We start from the raw sequence: 13,747 nt of genomic DNA on the forward strand, positions 1-13,747 counted from the left end.
AAGAGCAGCTGGCCAATAAACATATGAAAAATACTTTAACCACATTAGCGCTAATAGTTTTTGTTGGTTCTCAACTTGGGTTTATAATTATATATAGAAAAGCCATGTGTATTTCAGTAAGTGGTTATCTAGATTAAGGCAGTCTATTGTAGAGGAAGTATTGTAATGCCAGGTTGATGGGACCCTCAGAGACCACCAGGAGACGACTCGATGCAATAGCAAGAGAGCTTTATTACAAGAGCAATCAAACTCGGGACCCAAGTCTCACTGATGCAGCAGTAGAGAAGTGGGACCTGGAGCTCTGAGTGAGCAGCGTTTTTTAAAGGAAAAGTCTGTGAGCAGGGGTTTTCCATGACAGCAAGCAGGGGGGCAAAACAGCAAGTGGGGGGGGGCAACTCTTGACGTTACAGAATTAGGTAAATGTTAGAGGGATGAGATTACCTTTTCTGAAGCACAATTGCCTAAGGCATATGCTTCTCTGAGGCACAATTGCTATTCTTCTAAACTATATCTGAAACATTGGGAAGAATTTTCCCACCCAATTCCCAACCGATTCTCATTTATTATTGCCAGGGAGATTGTATCTATTTTCTATGAAGCATTTATTCTGTGATATTTCCTGGAGGCTGTTGCTAGGAGAGTTAACTTTGTTTTCTGCCAGGTGCACATTTTGTGATATTTCCTGGTACCTGAATTCAGCTCCCAGTCAAGATGGCTCTTTATTTCAAAAATGGAGTTATACCCAGGCTAACTATACCCAGGCTAACTTAAACTCTTCAGTATTAGATTATTAAGATAGGAAGACCCATTTTATTGGGGTAGTATCATCCCATGATCTGAGACACTTTTTTAAAATTTATTTCTGTCATTTATTTTATTCACTGTACATTCTTGTAGCCCCTTCCCTCCTTCCCTCCCAGTCTCATCCCCTCTTACTCCCCCTTTCCCTTCTCTTTTTCTTCCCTTTTCTATCCACCTCAGCTCATCAAGTTGCACTGAGATGCTTTTTTGAACAAAAAGGAGAGAGCAAACCAACTAACAGCAATCATTTTTCTCAGCTTTTTGACTGTGGATGCCATGTTACTAATGACAGCTAGCTCCTGCTATCATGCCTTCCTCCCCAAAGGGAAATTTTAACTTTGAAATGTGAGCTAAAGTAAACCAATCTTTTCTAGCATTACTTTTGTTAGAAAATTTTATCACAGCAATAAAAAAAAAATCAATACATTATCCATCAGAGATATGGAAACTTCAAGGGATTTCATCTGATCCTATTCAGAGAAGAAGACAAAAATGAGATAGTACTGTCTTGTGTACTACCCTGTCTCAAGACATACTGTCTAGATTGTTCTTTAATTTTTAAAACACAAATTGTGATTTGCCAATGCTGGAAGTTATTAAAATTATTTAAAATATACAACCAAAATATACAATCATAAATTGATGAGATAACATGATAGCTGTATAAACAACTTCCAGGCGACTAAACTTAGAAGTAAATCCAAGTTTAAATATAGTCAATCAGTAGTATATTTCGCTGATGAACTTGAGAGCCTTTGCTAGACATTGCCCATACACTGTTCTCTATTTTTATATACCTCTATACAAATTGTTATTGACAAGATATCATTGAAAACAGAAAGACTTTTTAGTGAATGAAATTCCAGAATAGGACAGAAATTAATTTTATGTGCCAGACGGATATTTTGTTTAAAATGTTTTTCCTTTAATATTTGTTTTCTTTTACTTATAGATACTTATGATATAAGGGTAAGTTCAAAATTTAAAGAATTTTTTCTGTGTAGAATTTACCACCAGAAGATCTTATTTGTAGCCTAAAACAGTTCACAGAAAGAAAGATAAAATCCCATATTTTAACCTGATACAAGTCATATCTTACTAAATCTAGATCCTCCATACTTTTCTTGGACTTTGTTCTGGAACACAGATGTCTTTTTAAATTTTTTTTATTTATTACCATTTATTCATTTTGTATCCCATAATTAACCTAATTTCTTCTCTCTTTTGAGAGCTATCTCCCAGAGGGTGAGAGAAATGTTGCTAACATAAATGTTTCAAAACACTGCACTGTTATTCCAAGTCCAAAGCCCTCATGGATAGCTATGCCTTATGCTTTGTCAGACTTATTAGAGATACCAGATGGTCAGGGCCTTTACTTATCTATGCATGGCAGCTAATCTACCTTCCTTATAAGTGTTCAAGAATCTAAGGATGCAGAGGGGAGGCTGCATTGCCTTCTTCAGGCTCATATGTGTGGCTTCATAACAAAAGTCTCTGAATAAGCTTTGAAGAACCTCACTCAGAAATTCACCTTTATTTTCTTCTGAAAAAGACCTCAGAAAAAATTCAAGAATTCAACAGCTAAAGGGTGGCTTTATCCATTAAGTCATGAGGATATCTGTCACACTTTTTCTCTGAGAAGGCTGTGCTCTAAAAGTGGGATAATGAGTATGCAATTATAGGGTGGGATTCATCTTAATCTCAAAGCAAATTTTTTCACAGATAATTGACTTTATATTTGCCATTTGTGGAACTAAAACAAACAACATCAAAAAAAGAAGCATCATAATTTTGTTTCATTTTTAGAAGAATCCAACAAACTACCATACTACACAAGGTAAAAGTAACTTTTACAACAATTGAGATTTAAAAAACCATAAATGTCACAAACTGACTCTTGTAGGTGCTCTGGGAAGGATTCTCTTCCCAAGGTAGAATGTCTTCAGTCATAAATTTACTAATGTTTCTGATGTTGAAAACTATCAAGTTTGTAACATAAGTTTATTGAATATTGCTTTCATTCTGCATCCTCATATCATCCACTTATTACCTGTTAGTCATAATAGATCTGTATTATAATAATTCATTTCTATTACTGGACTCAGAATGCTATGGTGATAGTAAATATACAAAGAACATTTGGGCTTGATTTCAAAAAACTATTGCCAACAGGGGATTAAACTCAAATTTAATATTAAAACACCGCAAGGAATGAGCTATAACAATAAATATTTATAAATTTATAACAATAACTCTTGAAAATTAAAACAGTATTCATTCTTGCTTGTAGACCATATTAAAAAGGAAAAATACATTTAAAAAATTAGCTTATGACTACTTCAGGCTCTTTCTCTAGCTAGATATCTCACTCCGCTTTGACCTAAAAGATATCATCTATCTTGAAATTATCTGCATACATAATTACTTACTAAATTAATGAATACTTTATTTTCAACATTTAAAACAGTCATGGTTAATAATATGGTATGCTACTCTTTTAGTATTCATATTTATTCTCAAAGTAAATGAGCTTCTTAAAGTTGTCTTCATTTTCTATATTTTTAAATATTTTAACATTAAAAATTTTTAAATATTTAAAAATATTTTATTTATTTTTTATTTTATTATTATTATTTTTTATCAGTTACATTTTATTAACTCTGTATCCCAGCTGTGTCCCGATCCCTCATTCCCTCCCAGTCCCTCCCTCCCTCCCTCATCTCCACCGTGCCCCTTTCCAAGTCCACTGATAGGGGGGACCTCCTCCCCATTCATCTGATCCTGTATTTTTAATATTTTCAGTAATTACTTAAATTAGAATGGTTTATTACAGAGAGCAGTGTGCTTATTGTAAACTTTCAAGCTAATAAGCACAATTGTTTTGCTATTTTTACAAATACTGAAAAGTCTGGTGGAAGGAATAACAGTTAACATTTTTTGAGTACTTTTCTCTAATTATTCAGTTTTATTTATCTATATATGCCATTTTACATCCACAAAAGAACTTATATACTCTTTACAGACTCTGTAGCTCAAGAAACTTGCCCGAGGTTTCAGCTAAAAGAAGGGAGAAACTGTACCAGAATCTACATCTATTTCATACCAAAACTCATGCTGTTCACTGTGATGTTACACAGCCTTCCAGTTTCTCTGAGTCTACATAGTCAAAAATCATCCATCATATGTATATATGACTCATATTTACTGATTATTTCCCTTTTCCTAGATGCTGTATTATACTCACAATACAGGGAGTAAGGGTCATACAGGGTCTTAAGGAGGTTACTGTTATGTGAGGAAAATACAGAGGTAATATTTGAAAGTACATTTTGACCCAAGATGGAAAATTAAGGAATTCATATTAAAGAGAAGTAAGTTTACCTTAACAGTCAAGAACATGGAAAAGGAGCCAAGTTATGATGAGGAACACTCATCAAAGCACAAGCGCAGTACTAAGTCCCAAGAATGACCAATAAAATGAATTCTACAGCTGCATTTCTTCATGCCAAATTATGATTCCGATTCCAGTAAATAAATTTCAAGATTGATAATAAACATGAAATGTGATATTATCTCCTCATTTGTTATCTTATAGACCAAATGAGTTTGACTGAAGCATTTAGAAAAATGTCCGATATAATAAAACATTACTTTCATGTTTGTGATAGTTCTTATTATCCATACTCAAAAATGCAAAGTCCAAACTGGAAAGAAAAAAAAAAAAGAGTAGATTGCTTTATTAATAGAAGAACATTAAAAAAAAACCTGTGTGAGGTCTTTAAGAAATGAGCTACTGTTGTGAAATCATATACAGGGAAATCAAGAAGGCAATGTATGTATCTTTTTTCTATTTTTATTCCCAAAATACCATATAAATATGCTATAGTCCCTTTTTTATCTTGAAATTACAATATACAGGTAATAATTTAATTAAAATAATATTTGCTGAGCCTAGAACACGAACCAGAAATCAGCATTAATCAAGAGGCAGAGGTAAGGTAAGTTTAAAGCTTTCAGGCTCTTTGGCAGATTTAAGCGAAGCATTGGCAATTTAGCAAGCTCTCAGAACAAAATGCAAATAAAATGAGAAGGTATTGGGCTTATTGTTAGAGAATCGCAAGATGCTAAGTTCAATTTCCAGTACTATCAAAAAATGTACTAGTGTTTCATCTGGTAGACAAATCCTACAATATGTGTTAATCATTTTTTCAGTTGGTCATAAATTTGCAACTAATATTTATTTTTAGTACCAAAAGTAGACAACAGATAGTGCAAGCTATTTAAAAAAAATCGCATCTTCAAATAACTATTGAAACTCTAAGTTAAAACCCCAAGCTTTCCTAAATATTAATACTAAAGCCTACAGTATATCTAAAATAACACTTAAACTTCTTCCTGAATGCTATTTCTTAAAATATGGGTACTTTCATCTCAATATTACTTCATAGTATTGAGGTCAATATGTAAACAGAAAGAAAATGTATAGAAAGGTGATAATAAAAACACAAATGGCATCAAATGCACAGAGAAAAGCCCTAATTTTGCCACTTTGGAAATTAGAAATGAAAGTAGTATTTAAATTCCATATCACTTCTTTGAATTCAGCTTGTCACATTATTACTACAAGGCTAAAATTAAAAATGACAATAGAACAGCTATTTGTAATACTAAGGTCAAGCTAAGAGTTTGTTTGTTTTGCCTTGTGCCTCTTATCAGGTTTCTTCCATGGGTGATGGGGAAACAAGCAATCACTCAGAAGTGACTGACTTTGTCCTTGTAGGCTTCAGGGTTGGCCCTGAGCTCCATATCTTCCTCTTCCTGCTCTTTCTGCTTGTGTATTCGATGATCCTTCTAGGAAACATTGGGATGATGGCCATTATTATGACTGATCCGAGGCTGAACACACCAATGTATTTCTTCCTAGGCAACCTCTCCTTCATTGACCTCTTCTATTCATCTGTCATTGCACCGAAGGCTATGAGCAACTTTTGGACTGAGAGCAAATCCATCTCGTTTGCAGGCTGTGTGGCCCAGATCTTTCTTTTTGCACTCTTTATTGTGGCTGAAGGATTTCTCCTGGCAGCCATGGCTTATGACCGTTTCATTGCCATCTGCAACCCACTTCTCTATTCTGTTCACATGTCCACACGTCTCTGCACTCAGTTGGTGGCAGGCTCTTATTTTTGTGGCTTCATCAGTTCTGCTCTCCAGACCAGCATGACGTTTACTTTATCCTTTTGTGCTTCTCGGGCTGTTGACCACTTTTACTGTGATACTCGACCACTTCAGAGACTCTCCTGTTCTGATATTTTCATACACAAAATAGTATCTTTTTCTTTGGCTGGCATCATCATCTTCCCAACTGTCATAGTCATTGTTGTTTCCTACATGTATATTGTGTCCACTGTTCTAAAGATGCGATCTGCGGAAGGAAGGAAAAAAGCCTTCTCCACGTGCAGCTCTCACCTGGGTGTGGTTAGTGTGTTGTATGGTGCTGTTGTCTTCATGTATCTCACCCCTGACAGGTTCCCTGAACTGAGTAAACTGGCTTCCTTGTGCTACTCCCTAGTCACACCTATGCTGAACCCTCTGATTTACTCTCTGAGAAACAAAGATGTTAAAGATGCTCTAGGCAAACTTCTAGACAAGAAAAAAATACATTCTTTGATATTTCTCTCATTCTATCACTAGAGTTTGAGTGTTGATTTCATACTTCTTGTGGTCAATGATGAGTTTTTCTCCTATTCTAATAATGCAGTAGTGGCCTGCTGTATACAGTGCATCTTCACTAAATACGCTGTCTTTGTTCTCCAGGAATCCTTAAATTCTTGGATATGTGGATGTTTTATAACTGGGGAAGCTTTTATATATCATCCTTCCCATATCTAATAACATTCTCTTTCACATAATCATTGTGTGTTTCATAGTGTTTTAAATGTTTTAATCTTTACTATATTTATTAAATAATTTTTATCTAAAATTGATGTCTTTGATTGCCTTTTCCACCTACACACAATATGGATAATTCACAAGGTGACAGATTTTATTTTTTAAAAGATATTGGTTTTCTGTTTTTCACTGTTATTATATTGAGTGCTAATCAGACTTCACTTTGATAAGAATTTTCCATGTGGCCTTCAAGAAGTAATAATAATATAGAAGAAGCTATGGGTAACATTCACTATACACACTAATTTGAAATTTTCTCTGTGAATGCCAGGTCTTGTGAAGTTCTTTGAACCACACAAAAATATAAATCTGAATACAAGGGGGTTGGGGATTTAGCTCAGTGGTAGAACACTTGCCCAGCATAATGCAAGGCCCTGCATTATGCGATCTGCGGAAGGAAGGAAAAAAGCCTTCTCCACGTGCAGCTCTCAGCTCTCGCTGAGGTTCAGTCCTCAGCTCTGGAAAAAAAAATCTGAATACAAAGAACCTACTTAGAAGATGAATCACTGGCAAGTTTTGAGTACTCACTACCTCAATTTGATCCTTTATAGCAATGTCTTGTGTTAATTATGAATGGGAGTATTTTTTTTCTCTTTCCATTCTTTTATTTTTTTTATCAGTTACATTTTATTAACTCTGTATCCCAGCCGTGTCCCGATCCCTCATTCCCTCCCAGTCCCTCCCTCCCTCCCTCATCTCCACCGTGCCCCTTTCCAAGTCCACTGATAGGGGGGACCTCCTCCCCATTCATCTGATCCTGTTTTATCAGGTATCTTCAGGACTGGCTGCAAAACCCTCCTCTGTGGCCTAACAGGACTGCTCCTCCCTTCGGGGGTGGGTAGACCAAAGAGCCAGTCATTGAGTTCTGTTAGAAATAGTCCTTGTTCCCCTCACTTTGGGAAACCAATTGGTTACTGAGCTACCACAGGCTACATCTGAGTGGAGGTTCTAGGTTATATCCGTACATAGTCCTTGGTTGAATGTCAGTCTCAGAAAAGACCCTGTGCCCAGATATATTTGGTCCTTGTGGAGCTCCTATCCTTTCCCCATCAGACTAACTCCCCTTCTTTCTTATGATTCCCTGTACTCTGCCAAAGGTTTGGTCATGAGTCTTTGCTTTGAAAACACTGCTAGTTAGAGTCTTTCAGATGCGCTCAGTAGACTCCTGTCATACGTTCAATGCACATCCCATCTGTCTTTCTAAACGAGGATTGATCATCTTACCCCATGTCCACTCAATTGATTATCTTTTTTAGGTGTATAGATTTCATTATGTTTATCATATCTTATAGGTCTATATAAGTGAGTATATCCCATGTTTGTCTTTCTCCTTCTGGGATATTTCACTCAGAATGATCTTTTCTAGATCCCACCATTTGCCTGCAAATTTCATGATTTCCTCCTTTTTGATTGCTGAGTAGTATTCCATTGTGTAAAAATACCACAATTTCTGTACCCATTCCTCCATTGATGGACATCTGGGTTGTTTCCAGGTTCTGGCTATTACAAATAAAGCTGCTATAAACATGGTTGAGCAAGTGTCCTTTTTGTGTACTTGAACAAACTTTGGGTATATACCTAGCAGTGGTATAGCTGGGTCTGGAGGAAGCACTATTCCTATTTGTCTTAGAAAGCGCCAGATAGCTTTCCAGAGTGGTTGTACCAGTTTACATTCCCACCAGCAGTGGAGGAGGGTTCCCCTTTCTCCACAACCTCTCCAGCATGTGTTATCGCTTGAGTTTTTCATCTTGGCCATTCTGATGGGTGTAAGGTGATATCTCAGGGTCATTTTGATTTGCATTTCCCTGATGGCTAATGAGGATGAGCATTTCTTTAAGTGTTTTTCTGCCATTCGATATTCCTCTGTCGAGAATTCTCTGTTTAGCTCTGTTCCCCATTTTTTAATTGGATTACTTGGATTGCTGCTTTTCAGCTTCTTTAGTTCTTTGTATATACTGGATATTAGTCCTCTGTCAGATAAAGGGTTAGTGAAGATTCTTTCCCAATCTGTAGGCAGTCGTTTTGTTTTGATGACGGTATCCTTTGCTTTACAGAAACTTTTCAGTTTCATGAGGTCCCATTTATTGATTGTTGCTCTTAGAGCCTGTGCTGTTGGTGTTCTGTTCAGGAAGTTGTCTCCTGTGCCAATGAGTTCTAGGCTGTTCCCCACTTTTTTTTCCAATTGATTTAGGGTATCTGGTTTTATGTTGAGGTCCTTGATCCACTTTGACTTCTGGGTCTTCTATGCGGTTCCATTGATCCTCCTTTCTGTTTCTATGCCAATACCATGCAGTTTTTATTACTGTTGCCCTGTAGTACAGCTTGAGATCAGGAATGGAGATACCTCCAGATGATCTGTTGTTGTACAGGATCATTTTGGAGATTCTGGGTTTTTTGTTTCTCCATATGAAGCTGAGAATCTTTTTTTCAAGGTCTGTAAAGAATTGAGTTGTTATTTTGATGGGAATTGCATTGAATCTGTAGATTGCTTTTGGCAGTATGGCCATTTTCACAATGTTAATCCTACCAACCCATGAGCATGGGAGATCTTTCCATCTTCTGATATCTTCTTCGATTTCTTTCTTCAGAGACTTGAAGTTTTTCTCAAACAGGTCTTTCGCTTGCTTGGTTAGAGTCACACCAAGGTACTTTATGTTATTAGTGGCTATTGTGAAGGGTGTTGTTTCCCTAATTTCTTTCTCAGCCCTTTTGTCTTTGGTATATAGGAGGGCTTCTGATTTTTTTGAGTTGATTTTGTATCCTGCCACTTTGCTGAAGGTGTTTATCAGCTGAAGGAGTTCTCTGGTTGAATTTTTGGGGTCGCTCATGTATACTATCATATAATCTGCAAATAGTGACACTTTGACCTCTTCCTTTCCGATTTGTATCCCCTTGATCTCCTTTAGTTGTCTTATTGCTCTGGCTAGGACTTCAAGTACTATGTTGAAGAGATATGGGGACAATGGACAGCCTTGTCTTGTCCCTGATTTCAGTGGGATTGATTTAAGTTTCTCTCCATTGAGGTTGATTTTGGCTGTAGGCTTGCTGTATATTGCCTTTACTATGTTTAGGTATGTGCCTTGTATCACTGATCTCTCCAAGACTTTAAACATGAATGGGTGTTGGACTTTGTCAAATGCTTTTTCGGCATCTAAGGAGATGATCATGTGGTTTTTCTCCTTCAGTTTGTTTATGTAGTGGATTACATTGATGGATTTCCGTATGTTGAACCACCCTTGCATGCCTGGGATGAAGCCTACTTGGTCGTGGTGGATGATATCTTTGATGTGTTCTTGGATTCGGTTTGCAAGTATTTTATTGAGTATTTTTGTGTCAATGTTCATAAGAGAGATAGGCCTGAAGTTCTCTTTTTTTGTTGGGTCTTTGTGTGGTTTAGGTATTAAGGTGATTGTGGCTTCATAGAATGAGTTGGTAGTGTTCCTTTTGTTTCTATTTTGTGGAATAGCTTGAGGAGAATTGGAGTTAGCACTTCTTTGAAGGTCTTGTAGAATTCTGCGCTGAAGCCATCTGGTCCAGGGCTTTTTTTGGAGGGGAGACTGTTAATGACTGCTTCGATTTCCTTGGGAGATATAGGGCTATTCAGTCTTTCTACCTGATCTTGACTTAGTTTTGGTAGATGGAATCTTTCAAGAAAATTATCCATTTCATTTAGATTCTCAAATTTTGTGGCATATAGGCTTTTGTAGTATGACCTAATAATTGCTTGGATTTCCTCAATGTCTGTGCTTATGTCCCCATTTTCATTTCTGATTTTGCTGATCTGGATAGTTTCTCTCTGCTTTTTAGTTAGTTTGGCTAAGGGTTTGTCTATCTTGTTGATTTTCTCAAAGAACCAGCTTTTTGTTTCATTGATTCTTTGGATAGTTTTATTTGTTTCTAGTTGATTGATTTCAGCCCTTAGTTTGATTATTTCCAGCCGTCTGCTCCTCTTGGGTGTATCTGCTTCTTTTTTTTCTAGGGTTTTCAGTTGGGCCATTAAGTTGTTTGTATGTGATGTTACGAATTTCTTCTTGCAGGCACTTAGTGCTATAAATTTTCCTCTGAGCACTGCTTTCAATGTGTCCCATAAATTTGGGTATGTTGTGCCTTCCTTTTCATTGAATTCTAGGAAGTCTTTAATTTCTTTCTTTATTTCTTCCTTAACCCAGCTGTCATTGAGTAGTAAGTTGTTCAGTTTCCATGTGCGTGTCAGCTTTTTGTTGTTTCTGTTGTTGTTGAGGTCCAGCTTTAGTCCATGGTGGTCAGATAGTATACAAGGGATTATTTCAATCCTTTTGTATCTGTTGAGGCTTGCTTTGTGACCCACTATATGGTCTATTTTGGAAAAGGTTCCATGAGGTGCTGAAAAGAAGGTGTACTCTTTTGAGTTTGGGTGAAATGATCTGTAGACGTCTATTAGGTCCATTTGATTTAGGGATTCTGTGAGTGCTTTTATTTCCCTATTTGGTGTCTGTCTATTTGATCTGTCCCTTGGTGAGAGTGGAGTGTTGAAGTCTCCCACTATTAAGGTATTAGGATCAATGTATGATTTAAGCTTTAATAATGTTTTATTTACGAATGTCGGTGCTCTTGTATTTGGGGCATAGATATTCAAGATTGTGATGTCCTCTTGGTGGATTTTTCCTTTGATGAGAATATAGTGGCCCTCCTTATCTTTTTTGATTAACTTGGGTTGAAAGTCTATTTTATTAGATATTAGGATGGCTACTCCAGCTTGTTTTCTGGAACCATTTGCTTGAAAAACAGTTTTCCAGCCCTTTACTCTGAGGTAGTGTTTGTCTTTGTTGCATAGGTGTGTTTCTTGGATGCAACAGAATGTTGGATCCTGTTTCCTTAACCATTCTGTTAGCCTGTGTCTTTTTATTGGTGAGTTAAGTCCATTGATATTGATAGATAATAGTGACCAATGCATGTTAGTTCCTTTTGTAATGGAGTTGATGATCTAACCCTGTTTCATTGCTTGTTTTCTTTTCATTTTTGTTGGGACATTATCTGTATGCCCTGTTTTCTTGGGTGAATTTGTTTTCATTGGATTGGAGTTTTCCTTCTAGTATCTTCTGTAGGGGTGGTTTGCTGTGTAGATATTGTGTAAATTTAGTTTTGTCATGGAATATTTTGTTTTCTCCATCTATGCTGATTGAAAGCTTTTCAGGGTATAGTAGTCTGGGTTGACATTTGTGATCTCTTAGAGTCTCCATGATACTTGCCCAGGCCCTTCTGGCTTTCATAGTTTCTGATGAGAAGTCCGGTGTGATTCTGATAGGTCTACCTTCATATGTTACTTGGCCTTTTTCCCTTGCTGCTTTTAATATCTTTTCTTTGTTCTGTAGATTTAGTGTTTTGACTATGATGTGACGTGATGTGTTTCTTTTCTGGTCTAGTCTATTTGGAGTTCTGTAGACCTCTTGTATATTTATGGACATCTCTTTCTTTAAATTGGGAAAATTTTCTTCTATGATTTTCTTGAAAATATTTTCTGGACCTTGGAGTCTGGAGTCTTCTTTTTCGTGAATTCCTATTATTCTTAGATTTTGTCTTTTCATAGCATCCTTGATTTCTTGGATAGTTTGTGATTGGAACTTTTCTGATTTTACTTTTTCTTTGAGAAAAGTATCCATTTCTGCTAGTGTGTCTTCAGCTCCAGAGATTCTCTCTTCCATCTCTTGTATTCTGTTGGTGATGCTTACTTTTGTGGTTCCTGATCTTTTCTCCAAGTTCTCCAGCTCAAGGGTTTTCTCATTTTGTGTTTTCTTTATTGATTCTAATTCTGTTTTCATGCCTTGCACCATTTCTTTCATGTGTTTGAATTTGGATTCCTGTCTCTCTACGATGGCCTCTATTTCTTTTTTCATTTCCTTCTTATATGCCACTAATTTTTCCTCTACTTGTGTATCTATTTGTTTGGCTATATTTGCCTGTGTTTCATTAAGGATTTTGTCTATTTCTTCTTTCTTTGCCTCCAATTGACTGGCCAACTCTTTGAAAGATTTGTTCATTTCCTCCTTATGAGCCTCAAATAATTGGGTAAGCATGGCTTTAAAATCATTTTCCTGTGCTTCTGCTGAATTGGAGTATCCATCGATTTTGGGGTTTGCTGGTGAAGTCATGATGTCCTGATTTATGTTGGAAGTGTTCTTTCACCTACCTCTGGCCATTGGCTTATCTGAAACCTTCCCTGTTTGTTTTTGGATTCTGCAGATCAGACTGGTGCTGTCTCTCTCTGGTGTCTGGAGAGTTCTTCAGGAAGCTGAGCACTCTCAGCGTGTGCTGAGGACTAGCTGTACAGGCAGGTCTCTTGGCAGAGATCTTGGTATCCGGGGCTCTCTGCTCTCTGATTTGGCCCTGCTTCTTTGATGTGTTCCGCCAGTTCTGTGCTGCTGTCACTGCCAGGTTCTGAGGTCTTGCTACAGCTGGAGATTTCAGGGTGGTCACTTCAGCGGGGATGGGGTAACCAGGCTCTCTGTTCTCTGGTTTGGCCCTGGTTAGTCTTAAACTGGAGGGCTGTGGTGCCCCGCCAGTTCAGTGCTGCTCTGCCACCACGTCCCGCTGTAACTGGAGACTAGTCCCAATGCTTTCTGGGAAGTCCTGGGATCTCTTCGTTGTGCTCTCCAAGCTTGGGAGGCCCAGCGCCTGGTGTGTCCAGGTTGTATGACGTTTCTGCCTGGTTTTGGTGAGTATATAGCGTATTCTCTGTCACTGTGGGATTGGGCGGGCCGTACCGTCAGTGATGGCAATCCTGCGGAGCTAGTATGGTGTCTAGCAGATTCGCGCCCTGGGAGGATGGTGCAGCCGCTGCGCGAATCTGGGACTCCGGGACGCGTACTGCTGGCTTTTGTCTGCCACTAAAGTGCTTGGGGCTCCGTCTCAGCGGCTGTATACCCCAGGCAGTTAGGTCTGCGCTGAGAAAGATGAGTCCGCTGTGCCGCTGTGCGAGGAGGAAGGAGGTCTGGGGGAAGAGAGTGCCGCAAGAACAAAG

At 37.7% G+C, this 13,747-nt stretch overlaps 1 protein-coding gene across 1 annotated transcript; it reads left to right on the forward strand.

Moving 5' to 3' along the window:
- Window positions 1-5,526: 5,526 nt before the first annotated feature.
- Window positions 5,527-6,492, forward strand: LOC110544341 (olfactory receptor 9K2). The gene has a single exon (XM_021630368.2). It carries the CDS (start codon window positions 5,527-5,529, stop codon window positions 6,490-6,492), a length of 966 nt encoding a protein of 321 aa, XP_021486043.1.
- The last annotated feature ends 7,255 nt before the right edge of the window (window positions 6,493-13,747 follow it).

Source organism: Meriones unguiculatus, chromosome 7 (assembly GCF_030254825.1).
Source record: "Meriones unguiculatus strain TT.TT164.6M chromosome 7, Bangor_MerUng_6.1, whole genome shotgun sequence".
In the NCBI taxonomy this organism is placed as follows: domain Eukaryota; kingdom Metazoa; phylum Chordata; class Mammalia; order Rodentia; family Muridae; genus Meriones; species Meriones unguiculatus.

What these genes read in the sequence shown, in the direction of transcription:
- LOC110544341 (XM_021630368.2), top strand. Translation starts at nt 5,527, where the DNA reads ATGGGTGATGGGGAAACAAGCAATCACTCAGAAGTGACTGACTTTGTC.